General features: G+C 53.6%; 1 protein-coding gene across 2 annotated transcripts in view; it reads right to left on the minus strand.

The window, feature by feature from the left end:
- WDR11 (WD repeat domain 11) overlaps positions 1 to 21,374 on the minus strand; it is a 41,133-nt gene extending 19,759 nt beyond the window's left edge. Inside the window, exons 1-17 of one of the 2 annotated variants that reach the window (XM_078855625.1) lie at positions 21,123 to 21,374; positions 17,947 to 18,058; positions 17,459 to 17,612; positions 16,104 to 16,277; positions 15,261 to 15,456; positions 13,431 to 13,596; positions 12,346 to 12,466; positions 10,565 to 10,742; positions 9,384 to 9,493; positions 8,068 to 8,250; positions 5,684 to 5,768; positions 4,565 to 4,671; positions 3,309 to 3,384; positions 2,656 to 2,764; positions 2,280 to 2,404; positions 621 to 768; positions 198 to 304 (exon numbers count right to left, since the gene is read on the minus strand). In XM_078855625.1, coding sequence (XP_078711751.1) covers positions 198 to 304; positions 621 to 768; positions 2,280 to 2,404; positions 2,656 to 2,764; positions 3,309 to 3,384; positions 4,565 to 4,671; positions 5,684 to 5,768; positions 8,068 to 8,250; positions 9,384 to 9,493; positions 10,565 to 10,742; positions 12,346 to 12,466; positions 13,431 to 13,596; positions 15,261 to 15,456; positions 16,104 to 16,277; positions 17,459 to 17,612; positions 17,947 to 18,058; positions 21,123 to 21,208 — 2,237 coding nt within the window. In that variant the 5' untranslated portion in view covers positions 21,209 to 21,374. Of the gene's footprint in view, positions 1 to 197; positions 305 to 620; positions 769 to 2,279; positions 2,405 to 2,655; positions 2,765 to 3,308; positions 3,385 to 4,564; positions 4,672 to 5,683; positions 5,769 to 8,067; positions 8,251 to 9,383; positions 9,494 to 10,564; positions 10,743 to 12,294; positions 12,467 to 13,430; positions 13,597 to 15,260; positions 15,457 to 16,103; positions 16,278 to 17,458; positions 17,613 to 17,946; positions 18,059 to 21,122 lie in introns of both variants that reach the window. The other variant, XM_078855624.1, reaches the window with a different exon arrangement.
- Between the last annotated feature and the right edge of the window lie 2,355 nt (positions 21,375 to 23,729).

Here is a 23,729-nt window from a genome sequence, read left to right on the forward strand (position 1 = left end):
TCGCACAAAGCCAGCACAGTGGCAGTGGGGGGAAGAGTAGGGGGAGAGTAGGGAGGAAAAGCGGGGGGGAGAATGGAGGGGAAAGTGGGGGGGGGGCGGGGTAGAGCGGGGGAGAGCAGAAGGGGAGAGTAAGAGGGGAGAGTAGGAGGGGAGAGTAGGGGTAGGCATAAGTGGCCACTACTGGTCGCACCACTCACCTGGACAGCTTCGCCTTCAGGTCCCAGAAGTTGAGGTTTCCATCCGAGTCGCCGAGCACCAGAACATCTCCCTTCCAGGCAATGCTGCTGATGCTGCCCATGCTGGCCTGGGTTGCAGTGCAAGGAATCAGGGACAGGGAATGATGAAGGGTAGAGGCCAAGGTCAGGGTCATTGGTACAGCCAGTGGTTTTGTGAAGGTGAAACGTGTGACAGTGAGATGACTGGATGAGTTTTCCCGTGGTGCTATGCGAGTGTGATACTGTGAGAGTAACACTGTATATGTGTTAGGCATGATCCTGTGAGTGGCACTGCGTATGTCACTGTGTGTCACCGTGTCTATTTCACTACGAACCCGGCAACCTGAGTTCTATTCCCACTGTGTGGGTGAGTGTCACGGTGAGTGTCACTGTGTGTGCCCTCACATCGGGGGGGATGCGTGCCCCCTCCTTGACGCTCGTGCCCTCCACGGTGAAGTGGTAGATGACTCCGTTGGAGTCGGTGAACACAAAGTGTTCACGCGCGCACACAGTCGCGCCCTGTTCCGCCTTGCTCTCCGCGTCCTGCAGCAGACTACCCACACCATGAATACACACAACCCACATCACGACTACACACCCACTGCACACACTACTACCCCCACCCACACCACGACTACACACGCCACTACTGAACACCACCCACCCCTCTGCTGCACCCATACAACGATCCATGGCCAACCGCGGGGGTTACCTTTCTGAAAACCGCCATGGTTGGCAAAACCGCCGTGGTTGGCAATACTCAGGCCACATGGGGAATTGGGGGTTAGGGCAACCGCGGCCGTGGTCACACTCGTCAAAGCCTCAGTTGCCTTCACTAAACACAACTAAAATACACAATCACGTAATAAAAACAATAAATGATCAAATAACACGATTAAAAACAAGACATTTATGTTATTTACTTTTAATATTGAGGGTTGACGTCCATGGTGATGACGATGACATTGATGAGGATGAGTTAATGGGGGCAGTGGTTGTTAGAAGGAAGAGGAGGGGCTTGTCCCACCCTCTACCTCCACCTGGTGGTGGGAAGAGAGCGGTGGTGGGAGCTGGGGGATGAGACGATGCACGGGGGGGGAGCTGGGGGATGAGACGATGCACGGGGGGGGGGAGCTGGGGGATGAGACGATGCACGGGGGGGGGGAGCTGGGGGATGAGACGATGCACGGGGGGGGGGGAAGCTGGGGTATGAGACGATGCACGGGGGGGGGGGGAGCTGGGGGATGAGACGATGCACGGGGGGGGGGGAGCTGGGGGATGAGACGATGCACGGGGGGGGGGGGAAGCTGGGGTATGAGACGATGCACGGGGGGGGGGGAGCTGGGGGATGAGACGATGCACGGGGGGGGGGGAGCTGGGGGATGAGACGATGCACGGGGGGGGGGGAGCTGGGGTATGAGACGATGCACGGGGGGAGGGAGCTGGGGAATGAGACGATGCACGGGATTTGGAATAACAAGTGACGGTCGCTGTGCTAAACCGCGGATACACAAAACTCCACACCTCGATCAACAAATTGGTATAGCGAAGGAAAACCATTGATACATAAATACCACGAATGTAAAAAACGCGGTTGGTGAGGGATTACTGTACACAACACACACCACGACCTACACCCCACCCACCCCAATACAATACAACTATCATTCATAATAATCACAGCATCCATAGCTCAACCACACCAATAGCATCGACCACATGTATGTGAGCGAGTGTATTGTTCTGGGTGTAGTGGTGTTGTGGTTGTGGGTATAGTGGTTGCCATGTATGCATGTTTGTGATTGCTGTACTGTGTATGGTTGTGGTGGTTGCTACAGTGTGTGGTTATAGTGTGTATGGTCATGATAGTGGTTGCTGTCGTGTATGATTGTGGTTGTAGCGTGTATGGTTGTGGCCATGGTTGTTGCTGTAGTGTGTGGCTGGAGCATTTACGGTTGTGGTGGTGGCTGTAGTCTGTGGTTGGAGCGTGTACGGTTGTGGTGATTGCTACAGTGTGTGGTTGTGGTTGGAGCGTGTACGGTTGTGGTGGTGGCGATTGCTCACCTGATGAGCGAGGGTTGCAGGGAGCCGGTCTCCCCATCGGTCACGCTCGTTTGCCGCGCCATCGCCTCCCGCGCCGCCAGTTGCTTCTTGCGCAGGGTGCGCAGGTTGTGAGAGGGGGACCACTCCTGTGGGGGGCGGCACGGGCGGGGAGCGCAACCTGGAGTGGGTGACGAAACCACGCGAAGCCTGCGTACAACCATCACCTCCCCACCGTGACTTTGCGATGTCTGCGGAAGGTTTTTCCACCAAATAGGGGCGGCTTTAGTCCAGCACGCCTGAGCATGGGACACATCTTCATTGATGTCACCGTCGCTACGATGGAAGGCCCATTACCCTTACAGAGTATGTGCGTGCGTGCAAGAGTGGCCCTGCTCACCAGGGCCGTGACGGCCGGGAAGGTCTTGGGCATCTCGCGCAGCAGGGCGCCCGTGCGCACGTCCCACAGCTCGACGGGCTTGTCGCGGAACGCCACAATCAGATACTGCCTACGGCACCACACACAGCCGCGAGCAGCCACACACAGCCGCACACAGCCGTGTCATGGCTCCACGTCAAGCGCTGACGATAGGGACGCTTCCAGCATTATCGGAAAGTCAAATGCTCGAGAGTGTAGGTGAACGATAGATGAACTTAAATTAACCCAGTAGTTTCTAAATCTAAGACTCGCTGGCCCAAGCGTGCCATGTGACAATATCCCCCGTGTAAGAGCCCCATAGGAGGACAGAGGAAACCACCGGAGACTCCAAAATGCGTTAGAGTATTTAGAATCAACAGGCGTTCAGAGTATTTGGCTGCTAAAAGTTTCCACATGATAAGCCACTTCGTTCAGCTATCATCTGTGGCCAAGTCGCTTCTGAAAAAGAAGGATGTAACTCAGTGGGTCTTACCTGATAAAATAAAAAATAGTTTAGTTTTAGTTTAAACAGCATTGTCTGGAGCAGAGCTCTCGTCACGTGATATGAAAGCACGAGCGGACGCGTTCATCGGCCTGTGCCGGGTGTGGGAGGCAGCGGTGGTGCTGGGACTCACTTGAGGTGTGAGATCTTGATCATGTCGATTGGAGGCTCATCGTTCCCCCTCTCGCCTCGGAATGGCGTGCTCCGCCCTGCCCACCGCCACCACGCAGCAGCAGCATCACACAGCGGGCGCGAGCTGGCACCGACAGTCCTCAACTCGCCGGCATCATCACGCCGTCAGTGCACTTGAACGCAAGCCCCAATTAACCACATCACCCCTCTTCTCTGGCGCGTACTGCGTCCGATTAGCCTCCGCTATTTGGCCTGCTTCATCACATGATGGCTTAGCGTTGGGGATGCGTGACCAAGCATCCTCACCTGCCAAAGCATTTCACCTGCCAGAGCAGCTCACACAATCCTATACGGGTAAACCCAGCACGGACCATATAAAAGTCAGCCTGGATTGTTTCCAGCGGGTGTAGGTGTAACTGGAATGGAATTCCATAATTTTGTAAGCACTTTTGTCAGAATGACAGATCAGGCAACCTAATACAGTGTTATGCAGCTAGTGAAATGTTGACTCTGCTAATCTGATTTGGCCACCAAACCAGAGCTGGCGATGAGAACTCCACAGGTGCAGGAACTCTTCTACCGTCGGATTGCATAAAGTCGTGGATGGCACAAAATACCCAGGCACGTGTTCCGTTTTAATGGGGGTAATGGTAAAGACCCCATCTCTTTGTGGCAAGCTTCAGGATCAATGACATGATCTCTGATGTCTTCTCAGAATGGAGAGCAATCACCCAGCCACTGACAAGGTAAATGACATTCATAGCGTGATTGTACCATATAGGGAGCCATGCCTTTATCACATTATGACATTAAGCAACCTCTCACTATACCTGTATGGAACAAAACAACCACCAATACAGCCATGAAGGCAGAGTACGTAGTTAAACTAATTTGCAAAATCTATAGGAGCAGCAGCAAACACCGCTGCTGCTCCTATTGGCGTGACACCCTGACCCCTGGGCCTGCCAAACCTCTCAGCGTCCCTCATGTTTGTGAGCAAGGGCTCTGTAAACCTGACGACCAAAAATAAAGATTCAGAGCCCCTGAAACTTCTTGGCTTTGAAGGACTTGGCTAGATCAATGTGAGATAGATAGAGATGGGCCGGTCCTGTGATCTTCTGCTAAGATTTTCCGGATCCACATGGCCTCAAAGTGTACCTTGCCCGGCATGTATGCATGTGCGTATCAGTGTGTTGCTTAATGTGTTGCAATCGTGTCGATGCAAGTACCTATGTGTGCATGTGTGTTTGTGTGTACCTGTAGACATGTCCACCAGTTGAAGTTCATTGCGAACCAAGCCCATGTTATTAGGGGTGGAGCTGGCGTGGGACAGGAATGATGTCAGGCTCACCCACTCAATACCCCTGCGCACACAGAGGCACACAGAGGCAATCACAGGCACAGCCACACACACAGAGGCAATCACAGGCACAGCCACACACACAGAGGCACACACAGGCACAAACACACAAAGGCAAAAAAGACAAAGATCCCCCATATAGCCTTAACAGACTGTTGGGTCAAGTGCTGTTAGCCAGCACCTATGAAGGTCAGCACAGCACACGAGGGGGTGGGTGACCAACACCACGCACAGCTGCCTTTGTCTCCCCAGTGGCGATGTTTACACATCGCAACAGGTACTAATTTGAGGCTGTACAAAGACATACAAGCACACATACACACAATACATGAGTGCTGGCTTCTGTGCTTGGTGTTCTGCATCTGCCGAGTGTGCTGGACAATGTACGTGTTTTTGTTGTTACAGTTTACTCTGTGTGTGGGCTTACTTTGTGCTGCAGGTTCTGCTAACTGTGTGTTGAGTACATACCGAGTTTAATTTTGATTGGCCTATGTGTGTGCTTCGTATGTTGAGTGCTTGGTGTTGTGTGTGCCATGTGATGCTGTGTGTTGTGTAGGTACAGTGGACACTGTGTTTTGACTGTGCTGATGGTGTGTGGTGTGTTATGAATATACGGAGAACAATGTGTGTTGGGTGTGACTGTGTTTTGGGAGCGGTGGCGTAGCCTTAAGTGCAATACGAACTCGGCGACCCAAGTTCATTCCCGCCCATGGCCAATGTCAGTCATGGGGGTTTGCCTAGGTCAACTCGGCCTCAAACTAGTACTGCGTGTGGCGTGTAAACATCACCATTGGGGAGACGTGAGTGGACAAAAGTGACGACAGTCACACCACCTTCACTTGTGTTGCTCCAGCCTTAATAGGTGCTCCCTAACAGCACTTGCCCCAACATTCTGAGTCATTATCTTGTCGTGACTCCCCGTGTGACGCACAGCGTGACACCACGTGTAACTCCGTGTGTTAGTCCGTGTGTTAGTCCGCGTGTCAGTCCGCGTGTTAGTCCGCGTGCTCACGTACCGGACCTCACAGGTGTGCACACTGAACTCCTTGTAGAGCAGCCCGCTGGTGAGATGGTAAACCAGCACCGAGCCGCTACTCGTGCCTACAGCACACAGCCACCACAACACCTCACCACAGCCCACATCCACCACAACACCACCACCACAGCCCACATCCACCACAACACCACCATCACAGCACACATCCACCACAACACCACCACCACAGCACACATCCACCACAACACCACCACTACAGCACACATCCACCACAAAACCACCACCACAGCACACATCCACCACAACACCACCACCACAGCACACATCCACCACAACACCACCACCACAGCACACATCCACCACAACACCACCACCACAGCACACATCCACCACAACACCACCACCACAGCACACATCCACCACAACACCACCACTACAGCGCATAGCCGCCACCACCACTACAGCACACAAGACACCACACCACCACTACTACTACAACACACAACATACTACAGCATTCACCATGGGGTGAGGGCGACACCAGCATGGCATCTGTGCCAGGCTCAGTGTATGCTGGTCATGTAGAATAGTTGGGCCCACAGGAAGCAGGTCAGTGGACCAACTCAGGTGCTGTGGGTTTGTGGACATCAGCGGCCAATGATCGCATCAGCTCAGCCCCCCACTGCCTCACATTTAAGCAGCTGATTTGCTCAAACATAACTTTTGAGTTCATGATACTTAAACTACAGCACTAAAGATACTCATTTGTAGCCTGCCGGCTTTCTGGTAATGAATCATACACTGGAAAACATGTCGTGACGGGAGCTGGTTCCTCATTTCAACAGGTTGAGGGGGTGACCTGTCTGGACTCAAGCATAGCCTCCACCACCTTTGGTGAAGGTAAGGGGTTAAGGATGACAGTAAAGTTCCCGTGTGCGAATGGGTGGGGTGCAGTGGTGGAATGGTAAGTGCACTGCGCTTTGAACCCGGCCAACATCGGTGACAAATATCCGGACCGGTCCTGGTCCTCAGTTGTGAATGAGTATCTTGTGCGCTGTGTAAAGATCAGCACTGGGGAAACAAAGGAGGCCGGGTGTGGTGCTGGCCACCCACCCCCTTGTGTGCTGTGCCAGCCTTCATAGGTGCTCGCTAACAACACTTGCCCAAAACAGTCTGTTAAAGGCTACACGGATAATCTTTGTCTTTGGGTGGTGTGCATGTGTGCGCGCACACACACGCGCACACACACACACACGCGCGCACACACACACACACACAACAACAACAACCGCCATTCGCCACTAAGTGGCGGTGACGTCACCACGACGCTTGTGCCAGGCCATGTGCACCTTGAGGCCACGTGAAGTGTCGAACGCCCGCGGGCAGGAGGTCACGGGGCAGACCCAGGTGCCACGGGTCGACTGACCGAGATGACCGAGATGACTGGCTGATGCACCACCTGTGCCCCCTACTGTACCAACTTGCTGTGCTTTAGCCACCCGGCGCTCCGCTCGTTGTTGTGAGCATCGCTCCTCCGCCCTCCGTTGTTGTTGGAGGGCGACTGCCTCCAACTGCCCAGTAGCGTCCTTCACGAGCCTCCTCCACAGAGGTCGATCTTGACACCGCTGGTACCAGTCATCGGCAAGTCCACTCAGCTCCACGTCCTCCTGTACCACATCACTTCATCTCTTCTCTAGCCCGTGCCGCGCCCGTTTAGCCCCCTCGATCCGGCCGAACAAAAGCTGTTTAGGTATGCGGTGGCTGGGCATGCGGGCTACATGACCCAGCCAACGCAGCCTTGCCTGCCGGAGGAGCTCACTGATGGGACTTTGCCCAGATCTTTCGAGGACTTGTGAGCTCCTCACACAATCCAGCCTGGTTAAACCCAGGATGGATCGTAGGCAGGCCAGCCTAAATGTTTCCAACCGGCGAAGATGCTCCACTAGGGGGGTCCACGTTTCGCAAGCGTAGAGAAGGGAGGGAATGACCGTTGCCGAGAAGACCTGAAGCTTCGTGCGGAGCGACAGACCAGGTAGCTTCCACACAGCGTTACGCAACCGATGAAAAGATATTGCCGCTCGACTGATTCGGAGTGAGACCTCTGCTGATAAACTGGAGCCAGTGATAAGCACACTGCCCAGGTATGGGAAACTCTCCACTCTCTCCACAACTGCCCCATCACCAATTGGGAGTTGTGGGGGTGGAGTGTCCGATGGTACAAAATACCCAGGCAGGTGCTTAGTTTTGGTGGGGCTGATGGTAAGGCCCCACCTCTTAGTGGCACGCTCCAGTCTCAGCAGCAGCGTCTCCAACTCCTCTTCTGAATGAGCAGCACACACACACACGCACACACACACACACCACACACACACGCACACACACATGTCCGTGTGTGCACCATACCGACGGCCAGCAGGGGCTGGTACTGCTCCAGGTTCTTGGTGGTGAGTGGGGGGCACATGCGCAGCACAAACGGCGGGGGCGGCAGGCCGGAGAGCAGCCCCGTGAGCAGGAAGCGCAGGGAAACTTCCTGCTGCGGACCCGGCGGCCTTGCGGAGTGCTCGTCCGCAAACACCAGGCACTGGCCTGCAGCAGCGGCACATGAAGCCGCAGCGTGGCAGCCTCACACACGGCGCTTGGCAACACGAGACGGTTGACTAAACTACAAACTTTTTTTTTTTAACCAGGTAAGGCCCACTGAGCTGTAGAGCATTTTTTTTCACAAGTGTCCCTGCTATCACAAACAATAGCTCAAAGAAGTGGCTTGTCATGTGGTAATTTATAGCAGCTAAATACTCGAAACGCTGTTTCTCAATGTGGAGGGGAAAAGAGAGGAACTGGAGAAAAATCCACGAGACCACGGGGAGAGAGACACGCAAACTCCAAATATAAAGGCGTCAGGGTCGGGATCGAACCCACACCCTCCTGTGTACCAGGCGAGGTGGTTAACGTCTCGCCACAGTGGAGAGATATTAACTCTCGCAGACAGGATCGACATATCGGGTTGAACTAAGAGCACCTCACGGTGCTAACATTAACATCATTATACTTTCAACTTGTCAAAGGGCTTCGCTCACTTGCGGAGAGAGAGAGAGAGATCGATTCAGAGGCGCGAGGAACCAGACAAGCAGGAGGGCAGCCGTGTGGTAAGCTGCAGCCCTCTATTTATTGATGTGTTATCGGCCAATCAATGAGTGTGTACATGTGGGAGGAAACCGGAGTGCCTGGAGACACCTCACACATAGTGAGGGAAGAAACGCTCCATCACCAAGATGTGTGCGGTCCACAAATCCTCACTGCCTCCGCAGTGCCGGATTACAGGCCACGTGCGTCACCGTCGCCTGGCTTTCAAGCCTTCATTTTCGCAAGTTGCATTTTAGAGGGCAAAGTGTGGAGGATTCTCCAGCTTACAACAAGTTCAACATTTCACAAGAACCGCGTGTAGACACCAAGCGCGGAAGCTGTGGTCCTCCAGCAAGGAGGCTGCACAGCAGCAGCTCACCGGCTCGCACTGCGCGTGTCTCCTTGCATTGTAGAGAACGCTACGCCACGCGGACGGCACTCCACGTGGAGGCAGCTGACAATGCGAAATGTTACGAGCACCATGATTGCAAAAAAGCTACAGGCAAGAGGCGAATGGGGTTTGTGCTGTGTGCTATGCCACTGAGTGCTGCTGCTGTGTGCACCGCTGTGTGCTATGCTGCTGTGTGCTGCTGTACCAAAGGCGCTGTCGAGGGAAAGGTCCGGCAGCGTGGGGGTGCGTGGCCCAGCAAGTGCCCCGCAGAAGGAGAGCGGAGACAGCAGCTGAGAGGAGCCACCCTGAGCACAGCTGCACCAGCACACACAAAGACAAAGATCCCCCGTGTAGCCTTAGCTCACCGTTAGGGCAAGTGCTGTTAGCGAGCACCTATGAAGGCCGGCACGGCACATGAGGGGGTGGGTGGCCAACACCACGCCTGGCCGCCTTTGTCTCCCTCGTGGTGATGTTTACACACCGCACCAGGTACTCATTTGAGGCCGAGTCGATCTAGGGGAGGCCCAGAACCGGTTCAGATAACCGTCACTGGTCATGGCTGTAAGCTGGAATCGAACTTGGATTACTGTGTGAGTAGCGCAGTGCGCTAAACGATACACCAACACACCAACACGAGCATAGATACACGAGCACAGAGGTACACTAACACAAGGATCAGTACAAATCTAGATTAATAGATAAGTACAGAAATAGCTAACCCCGCACTCAGCTACCCCAGAATGAGGTAAACTTGCGGAGCTACTCCTGCGTTAAGTGTCTCGATGTCCTGGCCACCCCACAGCATGCACAGCCTCAGCATGTCAGGCTACAAGAAACGACCACAGCTCCCAGGTCTATTGTTCAGAACAGAGGCTTACGGGACGCTCGATGAGAGGGTAATGTTACTGAGCAAACCAGGTTCAATCTGACAAACTTGAATTCGCAAAGCTGTATAGGTCCTTCTGTTCGAACAACTGAAAACAATAAAAATGTGTCAACTGGATGACTTTATTGCCTATTTGAACTTTGAGAGAGGGGATCCCCCGACTCCCACGTACACCCTTGCCCCCACATACCATCACCCAGCGCACCCTCGCCCCCACGCACCATCACCCAGCGTGCCCTCGCTCCCATGTACCATCACCCAGCGTACCCTCGCTCCCACGTACCATCACCCAGCGTACCCTTGCCCCCACATACCATCACCCAGCGCACCCTTGCCCCCACGTACCATCACCCAGCGCACCCTTGCCCCCACGCACCATCACCCAGCGTACCCTCGCCCCCACGCACCATCACCCAGCGCACCCTTGCCCCCACGCACCATCACCCAGCGTACCCTCGCCACCACGCACCATCACCCAGCGTACCCTCGCCCCCACGTACCCGCGTGTGGCGTGCAGCTCCCACACGAGCAGGCGTCCGTCGCTCACCAGCATGGCCGCCGCATTCTCCCCCACGGGGCAGCAGCCCAGCGCCATGGGGCGCACCGTCTTGGTGACGCGCACCGAGTCCGACTGACAGCGCAGCTCGTACACCACGTCCGCAGACACACAGTCCACCTCTATGCACACAGCAATGCAAAACACATAGTGACGAAACACACACAGTGACACAACACACACACACAGTGATACAACGCACACAGTGACAATGCACAGCGACGCAACACACACACACACAGCGACGCGCACAGTACACCACACACCCACACAGTGACGCACACACACACAGCGATGCAACACACACACACACAGTACACCACATACACAGCGACACACACACAGTACACCATACACACAGCGACACACACACAGTACACCATACACACACAGAGACGCAGCACACACAGCAATACAACACACAGTGACGCACACACAAACACAATGACACAATACACACAGTGACACAATACACACAGTGACACAATACACACAGTGACACAATACACATAGGGACGCACGCACAGTGACGCAACACACACAGCGACGCAACACACAAAGACAAAGATCCCCAGGAAAGCCTTAACAGACTGTTGGGACAAGTGCTGTTAGCGAGCACCTATGAAGGCCAGCACAGCACACGAGGGGGTGGGTGGCCAGCACCACGCCCGGCCGTCTTTGTCTCCCCAGTGGCGATATTTACACACCTCACCAGGTACTCATTTGAGGCTGAGTCGACCTAGGGGAGGCCCATGACCGGTTCAGATAATTGCCACCGGTGTTTGCCATGAGCGGGAATTTAACTCGGGTCGCCGGGTTTGTAGTGCAGCGCGCTAACCGCTACACCACCGCTCCCCACATGCAACACACACACAGTGACACAACACACACTCACACATAGTGATGCAACACACACTCACACAGCAACACAACACCCACACACAGAAACAGAACATACACACACAGCGACACAATACACACACAGCGACACAATAATACACACACACTGTGACATCAATACAGTGACACCAACACACACACATCCAAACACACACACCAACATGGTGCCACTAGCAAATCTCACATCCCCACTAGCCAATCTCACTCACTGCCCATGTCCCAGCTGCTATCACACTGCACTGCAACGCGATACTGCAATGGGTGGCAGGGTGGTGGCGCAGTGGAAACACCTGCACATCACAGCAAGGGTTCTGGATCTCTATACCAGGTGCCTTCTGTGTGGAGTTTGTACGTTCTCCCGCTGTTGTTCTGCATGGAATTCCTCCGGCTTCTCTGGTTATCCTATCATAGCCAAAGAAAACTTCAGTGTAACTCGTATCGGCTAAACACCCAAATGCTGAAAAAATAGCTGCACATTACTCAACGTGGATCACACCGAGTCGCGACATCGCCCCCTACTCTGAAAATTGTGGCAGGATCCTCCTGAACAACAGTCTTGAAACTCGGCGAGGCTTTCCTGGGTGAACAAGCGCAACAACAACGACGACGACGACGATTGAAATATCAAAACGGCGCGATTTAGGAGATGAATGGAAACCCGACTGGTGATCCCGACGAACCACCAGCATAAGAGTATAGAGGCGGGAAATAAACACGCAGCCTCGGTGTGCCGCCACTCCGCGCGCGACCCGTGCCCTCATGCGTGTGGCTCACGCTGGGAGAGAGCGCGAGCGCGGGGTTTTGGATGCGGCGGCAGAGACGCACCGGCCTCATCGGCGGGGGCCGGCACGGGCACGCTGGGGCGGTTGGGGCGCCGCACCCGCAGGGTGGCGCAGCCGTTCTCGTGCAGACAGAAGAGGGCATCGCGCTGGCGGCACGGGATTACCTGCACCGCGCGCACCGCAGGGGGCATGGGTAACATGCGACACCACCAACACCGCCAACACTGCCAACCGGGATGCCGTGGCGGCTACGCTGCATCCTTTTTTTATTTTACCAGATAAGGTCCACTGAGCTGTACAGCTCTTTTTCACAAGCGACCTGGCCACGAATTATCGCTCAACAAAGTGCCTTATCGTGTCAACATTTATTGCAGCCAAATACTCAAAACGCATGTTTCTGAATGTGGAGGGAAATACCGGAGGACCTGGAGAAAAATCCACATGACCACAGGGAGAACACGCAAACTCTGAATATACAGCAGGCATCATCAGGGTCGTGATCAAACCCATGGTATCATCCTAATATCTACAAAAGTGGTTGTCATCATATTCTGTACAAGTTACCACGTGGTTCCCCTTTCCTGTATATTGCATAAGAGATGAAAAGGTGGAAGTGAAGCAGTGTGGCGTCTTGCAGTGGCCCAGCACAATACCAGAAACCTTTCAGCTATGGGGGCAGCAGCAGTGGACTATACTTGGCAACTTCGTAATGTACATCTCTAGATCATCCATATATTCACCCAACACGAACATCTATCCTACTTCATCCATTATCATCATCCATAGCATCAAAATTCATCAACCTCCTTCTTGATCTATCACCTTCATCTAATTTCATCATCATCATTCACCGCTGTCATGAATCATCAGTCGTCATCCACCCCAGCGCTGCACTCCACGGTCGGCGCTCACGGTGCTCCCCACCACAGGGTGACAGCCGCTCCCTCGCGCTCGCTCTTACAACCGCACTAGACCCGCCAGCGACCGGCATCGGCGGCGGTCGGACGACCACCGCTACCGTCAATATCACCGCCAGCGGTGGGCGAGGTCAACGAGGTCAACGAGGTCAATGAGGTCAACGAGGTCAACGACAAACGGCGGCAGTGGCCCCCACGCGCGAGACAGCACCTGCAGGAAGGGCACGCCGCTGCGCTCGATGGCGACGATGCCAACTGTCTGGCTGATCTCCAGGTCGAGGATGACGATCTCGCGTGGGTACAGCAGCAGCATGTGGGAGCGGTGGGCGGGCAGGTACGACATCTGGATGCACTCTGTGAGCAGCACCCCCTCCACACTGCAAAGACAAAGATCCCCCAAATAGCCTGATCAGACAGTTGGGGCAAGTGCTGTTAGCCCGTACCTATAAAGCCGGCGCGGCACACGAGGGAGGTGGGTGGCCGGCACCACGCCCGGCCGCCTTTTTCTCCCTGGTGGCGATGTTTACACACCGTACCAGGTACTCATTTGAGGGTGAGTGAACCTAGGGGAGGCCCAGTTCAGATAATCGTCACTGGTGTTGGCCGTGAGCAGCATTTGAACCCGGGTCACCCGGGTTCATAGCGCAGCATAGCGCTAACCGCTACACTACCGCTCCACACTGCACACACATATGGGGCACGTCCACACTATAACGACCATCATTCCCCGCGGAGTAGTGGTGATGTCACCATGATGCACTTTTGAGTACAAGTGAAGAGTGGAAGGCTTGCGCACTTAACGTCCGTGCAGCTTCTATACAGCTGTGTTCACTTTCTCACACCGCCCGATGTTCAGATCTCTGGCACTGGTCTTCATCTTCGGTGCGTCTGCATTTCTCTTTCTGCTCCACTAATATCACTTGCCGTGTTTGAAAAATGCATATATGTAATCAGTTCCCTCTTTTAATCGATTTTCCTTTTTAATTCCACATTTCTTGATGTTCATCAAATACACTGCTAACACAGGATCGGCTATGGCCCTAGGTGGATACTTGTATATGACACAAGTCGTAGGGAGTGCAGAAGCAAAGCTGAATACCTAAAAGGCCCAGGTGTGTAATTATTGACTTCAGAGGAGGCCAGATGACTCGGGAGGTAGCAGCGCTGAAGCTGGCTTCGCTAAGATCCTGGGTTAAAATAGAAGCTGCTGCCTGTGATTGAACCAGATTCTGAAGCTTGGCGAGTTGGTATTCTCAGAAATATGGCCAACTTCCAGCTGTGATGGAGCAGAACTCTCACGCACTCGGTCGTGTCGCCATCAACCAGGAGGGGTAGTCCCATGATGAGGTTGGGAAGTGAGCCACCTTGTGGGTGCACATTGGTGACATCACACCACCTAAGGCCAAGACTGGAGGAGATTTTCAAATTTCGAGCAACTGCCTGATAATGCTGGTTATGACTATCAGCAAAACGTTAGACTACCCGGTTGTTAAATGTTGTGTGTGGATCGCTCTCCAACAACCACATCGGTGGTGCTGCCGAAGCAGTAATGAGTTGGGACGTTTGATGACGTCACAACTTTATTAACTGGCTGTGACGGGTGTAGGAGGGTTTACGGAAAGCATTTCACTTGCGCGATCGGACCCAAAAATCTATTACGAATAACAACATTGTTTGCGAAAGTACTCGCGTGTTAAATTCACACAGGAGAGGTTTGAGTCTAGGTTCATTCACGATAGGAATGAAGAATAATTTTTTTTATATTATGATTGAAACTAAAAAATAATTACCAGGTAAGGCCCACTGATTGAAAAAACTCTTTTTCAAAAGTGACCTGGCCACAAACGAAGTGGCTTATCACGTCAAAATGTATTACAGCCAAATACTCTGAATGCATGTTTCTGAATGTGGAGGGGAAAACCGGAGGACTCAGAGAAAAATACACATGACACGGGCAGAGAGAACATGCAAACTCCAAATATACAGGCGTCAGGGTCGGGATCGAACCCACGACCTCCTGTATATTAGGGGCTGCTCACACCTCGGCTTCTCGTCAGTGATCAGCGTCTTGACACGGTTGAGCGCTCGCCGGGCGCCCGTGGGAGCGCGCCCCGCTGCCGCGGCGGCACCGGCGGGGCTTGAGCTGGGGCTGGAGATGTAAACCTTCCTGCCTGCGCTCGGGGGCGGCCTCGATGGGGAGAAGTCGTGCACGAACACCATGCCCTCGCTCGTCAGCACTGCACACACACAGTGCCCTCGCTCGTCAGCACCGCACATACACACACCGTGCTCTCGCTCGTCAAAGACAAAGATCCCCCGTATAGCCTGTAACACTGTTGTTAGTGAGCACATATGAAGGCCGGCACAGCAAACGAGAGGGTGGGTAGCCATAACCACGCCCGGCCACCTTTGTCTCCCTAGTGGCAATGTTTACACAAAACACCAGATACTCATTTGAGGCTGAGTCGACCTAGTGAAGGCCCAGAACCGGTTCAGATAATCGTCACTGGTGTTGGCCGTGAGCGAGAATCGAACCCGGGTCGCCAGCTTCGTAGCGCAGCGCGTTGTTACACTACCGCTCATCAACACAACACACACACACCGTGCCCTCGCTCGTGAACATTGCACACACACACACACCGTGCCCTCGCTCGTCAAAACTGCAAACACACACACAGCTGCCAAGAGAATGTATCAGTTTCTGAGAGTCAGTTTTGGAAAGAATGGGTGAGTTCATGATAGTGGGTGGGTTTTTGAGAGTGGAGGTGAATTTCTGAGTGTGTGAAAGTTTCTGAGAGCTTGGTGAGTTTCTGAGAGGGTGAGCTACTGATAAAGTGGGTATCTGAGAACGGGAATGCATGTGGGAGCAGCAGGTGGCACGGACGGGCGAGGCTGGAGGGATCAAAGGGGTCGCAGGAGAAGGAGATGATGTTCTCCGCATAGCTCTTCTTCCACAGCTTGGTGCCCGTGTCTGCGTTCCACAGCACCAGCAAGTTCGGGGGATGCACGGCGAGAAGCAGGTCCAGGCTGGCGTCCTGGCTCCACAGCCACTGCATGTCTGTAGGGAGGGCCCCGCAGCACCGCCACCCGACCATGTGAGAGTCACAAACGACAAGGCGATTCCTGTTCGGCCTTGCAGGCCGTACAGCGACAGTTCTCCGCCCACGGTCCGTGGACCACTGGCCGTGAGAAGTTTTCTACGAAACTGCACTTTCATGTTTTTCACAAAACGACGGGAATTATGTTATCGGTGCATGGTGGAGGTCATCGAATATTTTTTCAAAGTTGACAGAAGGTCTGCGGGTACAGCAGGAATGTTGGGAACCACTGCTCCAAAGGAAAATGTTGTTTGGTGAGCATCTTTTAAAAGATGGGCAGCCCAGCGGTATAGCCGGAACAATGCCCAGTCACCATTATCTTCCCAAAGACAGCGTTCGCACGCCACACTAGTTACTAATTTCTTTAGAAGTAATTTTTGTGTTTAGTTTGTTGTCCTTCCCCCGCACCTCTGATTAGCATGGATGGCGACGAACAGTGCGAAAGAAGTTCAACATACACGCAAACTCATTTAATGCCGTGTCAACCAAGTCATGCTCGGGATAGGTTCAGATACCACAGATGTTGTGCATGGTCAGGAATGGAATCCATGGTGGTCAATGAATCAACACCACATCACTCCCTACAAGACGCAAGCGCGTGTGTGTAGTGCAGAGCGGTGGAGAGGTAAGCTTGTGTTTTGTGCACAGTGCAATTCCAGCAACTCAGATTTGACTGGAAGCAGTGGCAGGTGGCATCTAATGTCAAACGATGTCCGCGTTGGTTTAGCCTTGGCCTACCCAGCCTAAACCGAGGACTTGGTGTGGCATTAGCACGCAAGCATAGGAACAGCAGAGCCGGCCAGGTGTGGTGTGCACCACATCGTTCTCATGTTCGCCTCACCATTCTTTACAGGTGCTTGCTCACAGCACTTTCCCCTGAGTTCACAAAGGTAAATAGAAGATCTCTCCGTGTGCGCGTGCGTGCGTGCCTGTATGTGTGGCAGTGCAGATATTAGCCCACTGCGCTACGAACCCAGTGACCCGAGTTTGATTCTCGCTCACGGTCAAAACCAGTGACGATTATTTAAACTGGTCCCGGGCCTCTCCTAGTACTTGGTGCTTTCATAAGTGCTCGCGAACAGCACTTGCCCCAACAGTCTATTCAAGGATATATGGGAGATATCTGTCTGCCTATGCATACCCTGCACAGGCTTCGTGTACTCCTGGATCTCGCAGCGCGCTCCGCCCGCGGCCACGTCCCACACCACGATTTTGCCGCTCGCGTCCCCCGAGGCCAAGCGGGCGGAGTAGGGGGCGCACGCATCGTGGTGGTAGTTCTCCCGAGCCCATTTCACCTGCAGCGGGCACAGCGCCAGCCACTCACAGCGCCACACGTACACAGCGACCCATGTACACTGCACTACACGTTCGCAGTGCCACATGTACACTGCTCTACGCGTACGCAGCGCCACACGTACACAGTGTCACACGTACACAGTGCCACACACACAGCACCCGCCACACGTACACAATGTCACACGTACACAGTGCACACACACACACAGCACCCGCCACGCATCCACAGTGCCATCCACGGACAGCACCACTCGGGGCGATGGGGGCAGGCTGTGGGTTCGGATTGGGGCTGGGTTTGTTTCTGCGAGTGTGAGCTTCGTGGTAGGGAGTTACCTTGACGACAGTTGCCTTGTGTTTGTCCAGGGCCTGGATTGTCTGGGCCGTGCGAGGATCCACCACCATGACCAGCGAATGGCATCCGTATGCCAGCAAGCCCTGCCATCCCCTACACAAGCCAACGAGCACCACTCAGGTCACGCTCCACTGGGGCCGGAATCTGCGTCCGCTCCAGCGAGTGGCCGCACATCAGGAACTCACAGGGGGAAAGATCAACACACACAAACTCATCTCGATCCTGTACAACCTACGGATGGACTGCTTCAAGTGTGCCCGGCGTGAGCACTACCGTTATTATCGCTAAATACTTCCGAGAACAAATGCATATTGAATGCATTTAATTCTATTCATTGTTGATTTATTGTTGTTTATTGTGTAACTCTTGTCTACATTTTGTCCCTGCATTAGCCTACTCCGCTTGCTCACCTCCTGGCCTTTTCCTGACCAGGTGCCCTCGTCTCCCTCTCGGGGCCTTGCCGATACTACACACTGGGGCCCTGCCACGACACAGTGAAGCAGTGAAGGGCCTGGTCACCACAGCACTGCTGCTTTAGGGACCGTTTGGTTGGTGTAGTGATTTAGTTGGTGGGCTATGGATGGTGGTGCTTGTCAGTTGAATGGGGTGTCGAGATGGTGTCAGTGCGTGCTGGTGGTTGCATGCATTTTAGTTGGTGTTGGTAGTTGAGTTTGATGTGGTTGGTGGTGGTTGGTTGAGTGGGGTGTTGAGATAATGGCAGTGCGTAGTGGTGGTAAGTGTTGGAATGGTTGACCCGATCTGGCCGTCGTTTGTCCCCCGAGGTGGCCGTCTGTTGCCCTCCTGTGCATGCGCGGGTTGCTGTGTGTCCCTGCGTCAGTCGTGCCCCTCTGCTATTGATCCTTGATGTCTCTTCTCTTTTTCTTCCCCACTGACTTTTCCCAATTGTGGCCCTGATGTGTTGTTGTGGATTTCCTGTGTATATGTAATTCGCTTTGAGATGCCGTGGCATTAAAGCGATCAATTCATGGAAATCCCTATCCTATCCTCATGAGCGCCTCCACCGCCATCATCAACATCACTCAAATTAACACGAACATCAACACTGTCATTACTGTCATTATTGTCATGTTATTCCATTGCTAACCAGTTTGTCCTATCACTGGACTCAGTGAAGGCAGCCAGGATTTCTCCACATTTCGCCGATGGCCACTGGAGGTGTCTTAAGTGGCCAACACTGAGCATGACTTGCCCGGGCTGCAGTGGCAGATGGTGACGTGTGTCGCACCGCAGGGCAGAGGAAAGAGCCCCCCCCGACTCCTTGGCCATTCATGAGACATTTGCATCAACGTGGAGCTCCGTCTGCGTGCTTACTCTTGCCTCCGCGCTCCCACGTGTCCATGGGGTATTAATAATCACCCCAACTCCCAACGGAGACCCTCACCTCACCCGTGGTGTGCACTCTTCGACACGAGCTTGACACTTTATGACTCAGATGTCTTTCAGTAGTGTGCTCGTGACGTCACTGTTCTAGACCGGCTATAATTATTTCTTAATAATGAAGCTTTAAACTCTTGCTGGTCAGCCCGGGCAGCAGCTGAGATGTGTTTATGATTGCACCACCTTGTAATATGATGGGGAGCTGCTTGCTTTATCTCCCCCAACCCCCTCCACCTCCTCTCATCCTTACCCCCACTCCACGTGCCCTCCCCCGCCCCCCTTCATACTGAATGTAAAATATATAATAGGTGACGTTTCGGGCAATGAAACCTCTTCATAGTGTAACCGGGTCAATTAGGTTAATGAAAGCACTATTGACGAACATGTGTTTGTATTATTTGAGATTGTGCAACAACCGCCATTCTCCAGGAAGTGGCGGTGACGTCTCCACAGTGGTTGTGCCAGGCCACGTGAAGTGTCGAAGGCTAGCTGGCAGGTCATGCGACAGACCCATTTTTACACGGGTCGACTGACTGAGATGACTGGCAGATGCACCACCTGTGCCCCCGACTGTGCCAACTTGCCGCACGGCCCTCCGCTCGTTGTTGTGAGCGTCGCTCCTCTGCCCTCCGTTGCAGTTGGAGGGCGACTGCCTCCAACTTCCCAGTAGCGTCCTTCACGAGCCTCCTCCAGAGGCTGATCTTGACACCGCCGGTAGCAGTCATTGGCAAGGCCACTCAGCTCCACATCAGCCCATTTCTTTTCTAGCCCGTGCGTGCCCGTTGAGCTCCCTCTATCCGATGCAGCCTTAACTAAAAGAATATCTCATTGGTGGGACTGTGTCCAGATCTTCCAATCCAGCCTGGTTAAACCCTGGGTGGAGCGTAGGCAGACATGCCTGAATGTTTCTAACTGGCGCAGATGTTGGCTTACAGGGGTCCACGTTTTGCAAGCATAGAAAAGGGGAGAGCATAACTGAGGATAAGAAGAACCGAAGCTTCGTGTGGAGCGACAGACCAGGTAGCGTCCACACAGCAGCGTTCGTTACATAGCCGAAGAAAAGATGCCGTCAGACTGATTGGGAGTGGGACCTCTGCTGTCAAACTGGAGCTTGTGCAAAGACAAAGATCCCCCGCTATGATTTTGAGGCACGTGCTGTTGCGAGCACCTGTGAAGATGGGTACGGCACACGAGGGGGGGGGGTGGCCAACACCACGCCCGGTCGCCTTTGTCTCCCCCAGTGATGATGTGTACACACCGCACCAGCTACTCATTTGAGGCTCAGTCGACCTAGGAGCTTGTGCACCACGACCCCACGCAGTGTCACCAAACTCGTTCGATATCGTTCGACGTGTCACCGCGTGGCGCAAACGATTGTAACGTCGCCAAGGCGGCGTGACGTCACGAGTTAAAGCGAAAAAGAAGCGACGACGTCGACGGCGCCGCTCAGGAGAACGAAGGCCGCCCGCCTCGCCACGCTCACCCACTCACTCGCTCGCTCACCCGCTCACTCACTCGCTCACTCGCTCACCCACTCACTCGCTCGCCCGCTCGCCCGCTCACCCACTCACTCACTCACTCGCTCACTCACCCGCTCACTCGCTCACCCACTCACTCGCTCGCCCGCTCGCCCGCTCACCCACTCACTCACTCACTCGCCCGCTCACCCACTCACTCACTCACCCACACACTCACCCGCTCGCTCGCCCGCTCGCTCACCCGCTCACTCACTCACCCACTCGCCCACTCACTCACTTACCAGTCCGCGGCGAGGCGGTTGTTGGCGTGCAGCGCCCCGGGCAGCGAGCGCGCGGGCAGCTTGATGTTCACGGTGACGGGCAGCATCTCTCCCCGCTCCTCCTGCTGCTCCTGCTGCTGCTGCTCCTCCTGCTGCTGCTCAGCGACGGTGGCCGCGCTCCGCTGCTGCTCCTCGGTGTGTCCGCGCTCCGCTTCCTGCCCGCGCTATCGCGCGATGACGTCATCGCCGCCTCCCCGCCCGAACCGACGACAGCGCAAGTGTGACGTCATCTACGCGTGACGTAATCGCCGACGCGTGATGCCACCAACCCGGGGCCCAGCGCACGGAAGTCTCCGCTCCCGCCATCTTGTTAAGTTCAGCGGCGCTCAGCTTCGCCCGCTCGCGGTAGTCGCCGACGAGGCTGTTCCCGTCCGTGCACGTCTCAAGTCGCGGCATTCACCGCACGAATGGGACCCCCTGAAGGCCACCGAAGGTTCCTCAAACAAAAACACGGCAGAGGGAAAGCAAACTTCGGAGTCTCGAGCACTGATGGACGTGTCGACGTACAGAGGGTTAGTTCCGTGAGGTGCCTTGTTGTTGTTCTGAACGGCTTCGGTGGCAATGTTCGTCCTTTGTTAATGGTCGGCGTTTGTTTTAAATTCCAATGGTTATTCAATGTTCAGGAGCAGCACCGATATCCCGCTCGTCCCGCGTTAAACTTCCATGCTCATGCTCCCGGCGCGACTTGCACCCGCGTCTACTCGGTCGTGTCTATTGAGCTTCATGCCCGTCGCCAGCTTATTGTAATCGACCTGTACAAGTGCGTCTTTACGACGGTGTTTGAAAGCTTATTTCATAAATCACGAGGGGCTAGCTTATTAGGGCTGCGTCCCGGATGATCCAGAGCGCACGGCTGTTGACTTAACAGGAAAGCCTCGGCGGGTCTCTCCATGGGTTCCCCGAGAGGGTCTCTACTACATTAAACATTTGGCGAAGACCAATGACTGGTTGTTGTTTATGGGAGAACAAGGGAGGAAACACGCAGACCCAGGTGCTTCGTGCTGAGGCACGAATCCCTGTGGCCACCCTCAGGGTCCCCCCCCCCCCACCCGCGTGTTCATTGCCAAGGGGCTCCACTCCATCCCTCAATCCACGGCGCTCACAACGCATTTCAGCCCCAAGTCGCAACTTAATAACTGGAGACTCAAGTTTGCTGGCACCTGAACCTGCTGCATGCCCCAAACATGTAATTACGTAGATCTGATGTGGAGTCGCAGCATCCTAAACATTTACATGAAGTGCTCCATCCATCACGCAACTATGACCCATGGCAAAACCGAACTGTCATCAATTTGATAACAAATGCGTTGCCTTCATGTGGGAATGATGTCGGAATCTGATCATTCATGGAAAACACAAATACTCTTCGCTTTACAGCCTTCTCTAAACACTTGGTAACCAGTGGAGACACCTTTGAAAATGTTAAACTAGCCATGGGGATACATTTAGACTTAACTTTCGTGACTGCAGGAATTCATATTCGTTGGTTTCGGTAGACACGTAGATGGGTTCAAAGAAAACAAAAAACTACGTTTCAATCGCAACACAAGCGGTCGACCGCTTGTGTTGCGATCGAAACGTCGTGGTTTTTTGAATTCACTTTATTATTTTTCTATCTACATGACTTTACCGAAAGAACCAAAGAATAAAGCCATGGGGATACCCAAAGAATTGTTCCCACACTTAAATGTACAATGGCAGGTGCTTAAATGCGACATGGCTGCCGACCAAAACCTCAATGTTATCGCGGCAATTTCATTTTGCAATATTGCCACAATTCATGTTTCCATGCAGCAGCTTTGAATTTACATCAGAAGACAAGTCTGCAGCTCTTCTCATGTGGAACGATGCCACCATATATTTGTTTAAAATCGTAAGGCATCAAACGAAAACCTGCAACATGTTTTACTTACATAGCACCGACACTGGGTAAATAGAAGCATCTTTACTCACTCACTAAAACACCCTCATCAGTTTGTTTTTTATAATTGACTTGAATTGCGAGGCATGCGTGCACCCCATTATGCAGGGGCGAGCAGCAGTGTGCAGGCTCTGCGTTCTGGAGGTGCCAAAGTGTAAGCAGCGATACGATCCGGTGGGCAGACAGCCTGGTGAATTCCAGCTCATGGTCCCAGTACATGTCAGGGTGACATGTCCTGCTGACTTGACATCCGTTTACCTAATTTTAAAAGCCCTACATTAGTTATTGTGATCACCACACATCCAGCGAGACGCCTCTCTCATTTTGTAATTTAATATCGCAAGAAACCAAACTGTGCTGCCGGCATCTGGACACATCACAGACACCAAACAGCACCATCATGCACAGCAGAGCAAGCCTGGTACAGCTCACGTCGTGTCGAGAGGTGCCCGGGCACAGTCGTTACTCAAAACCATACATGTCACCGCATCTTAATATCTGTCTCTTCGCATTATACTGAAAAACCAAATTGTATAATACATCATAATACACCTTTAATAAGCTACATAAAACAAAATTATACTGTTGTCTGTGCAAACATCATTATAAGCTGATGTCACAGAACTTGCACTGGATTAGCCTCTATA

Source organism: Lampetra fluviatilis, chromosome 4 (assembly GCF_964198595.1).
Source record: "Lampetra fluviatilis chromosome 4, kcLamFluv1.1, whole genome shotgun sequence".
Classification (NCBI taxonomy): domain Eukaryota; kingdom Metazoa; phylum Chordata; class Hyperoartia; order Petromyzontiformes; family Petromyzontidae; genus Lampetra; species Lampetra fluviatilis.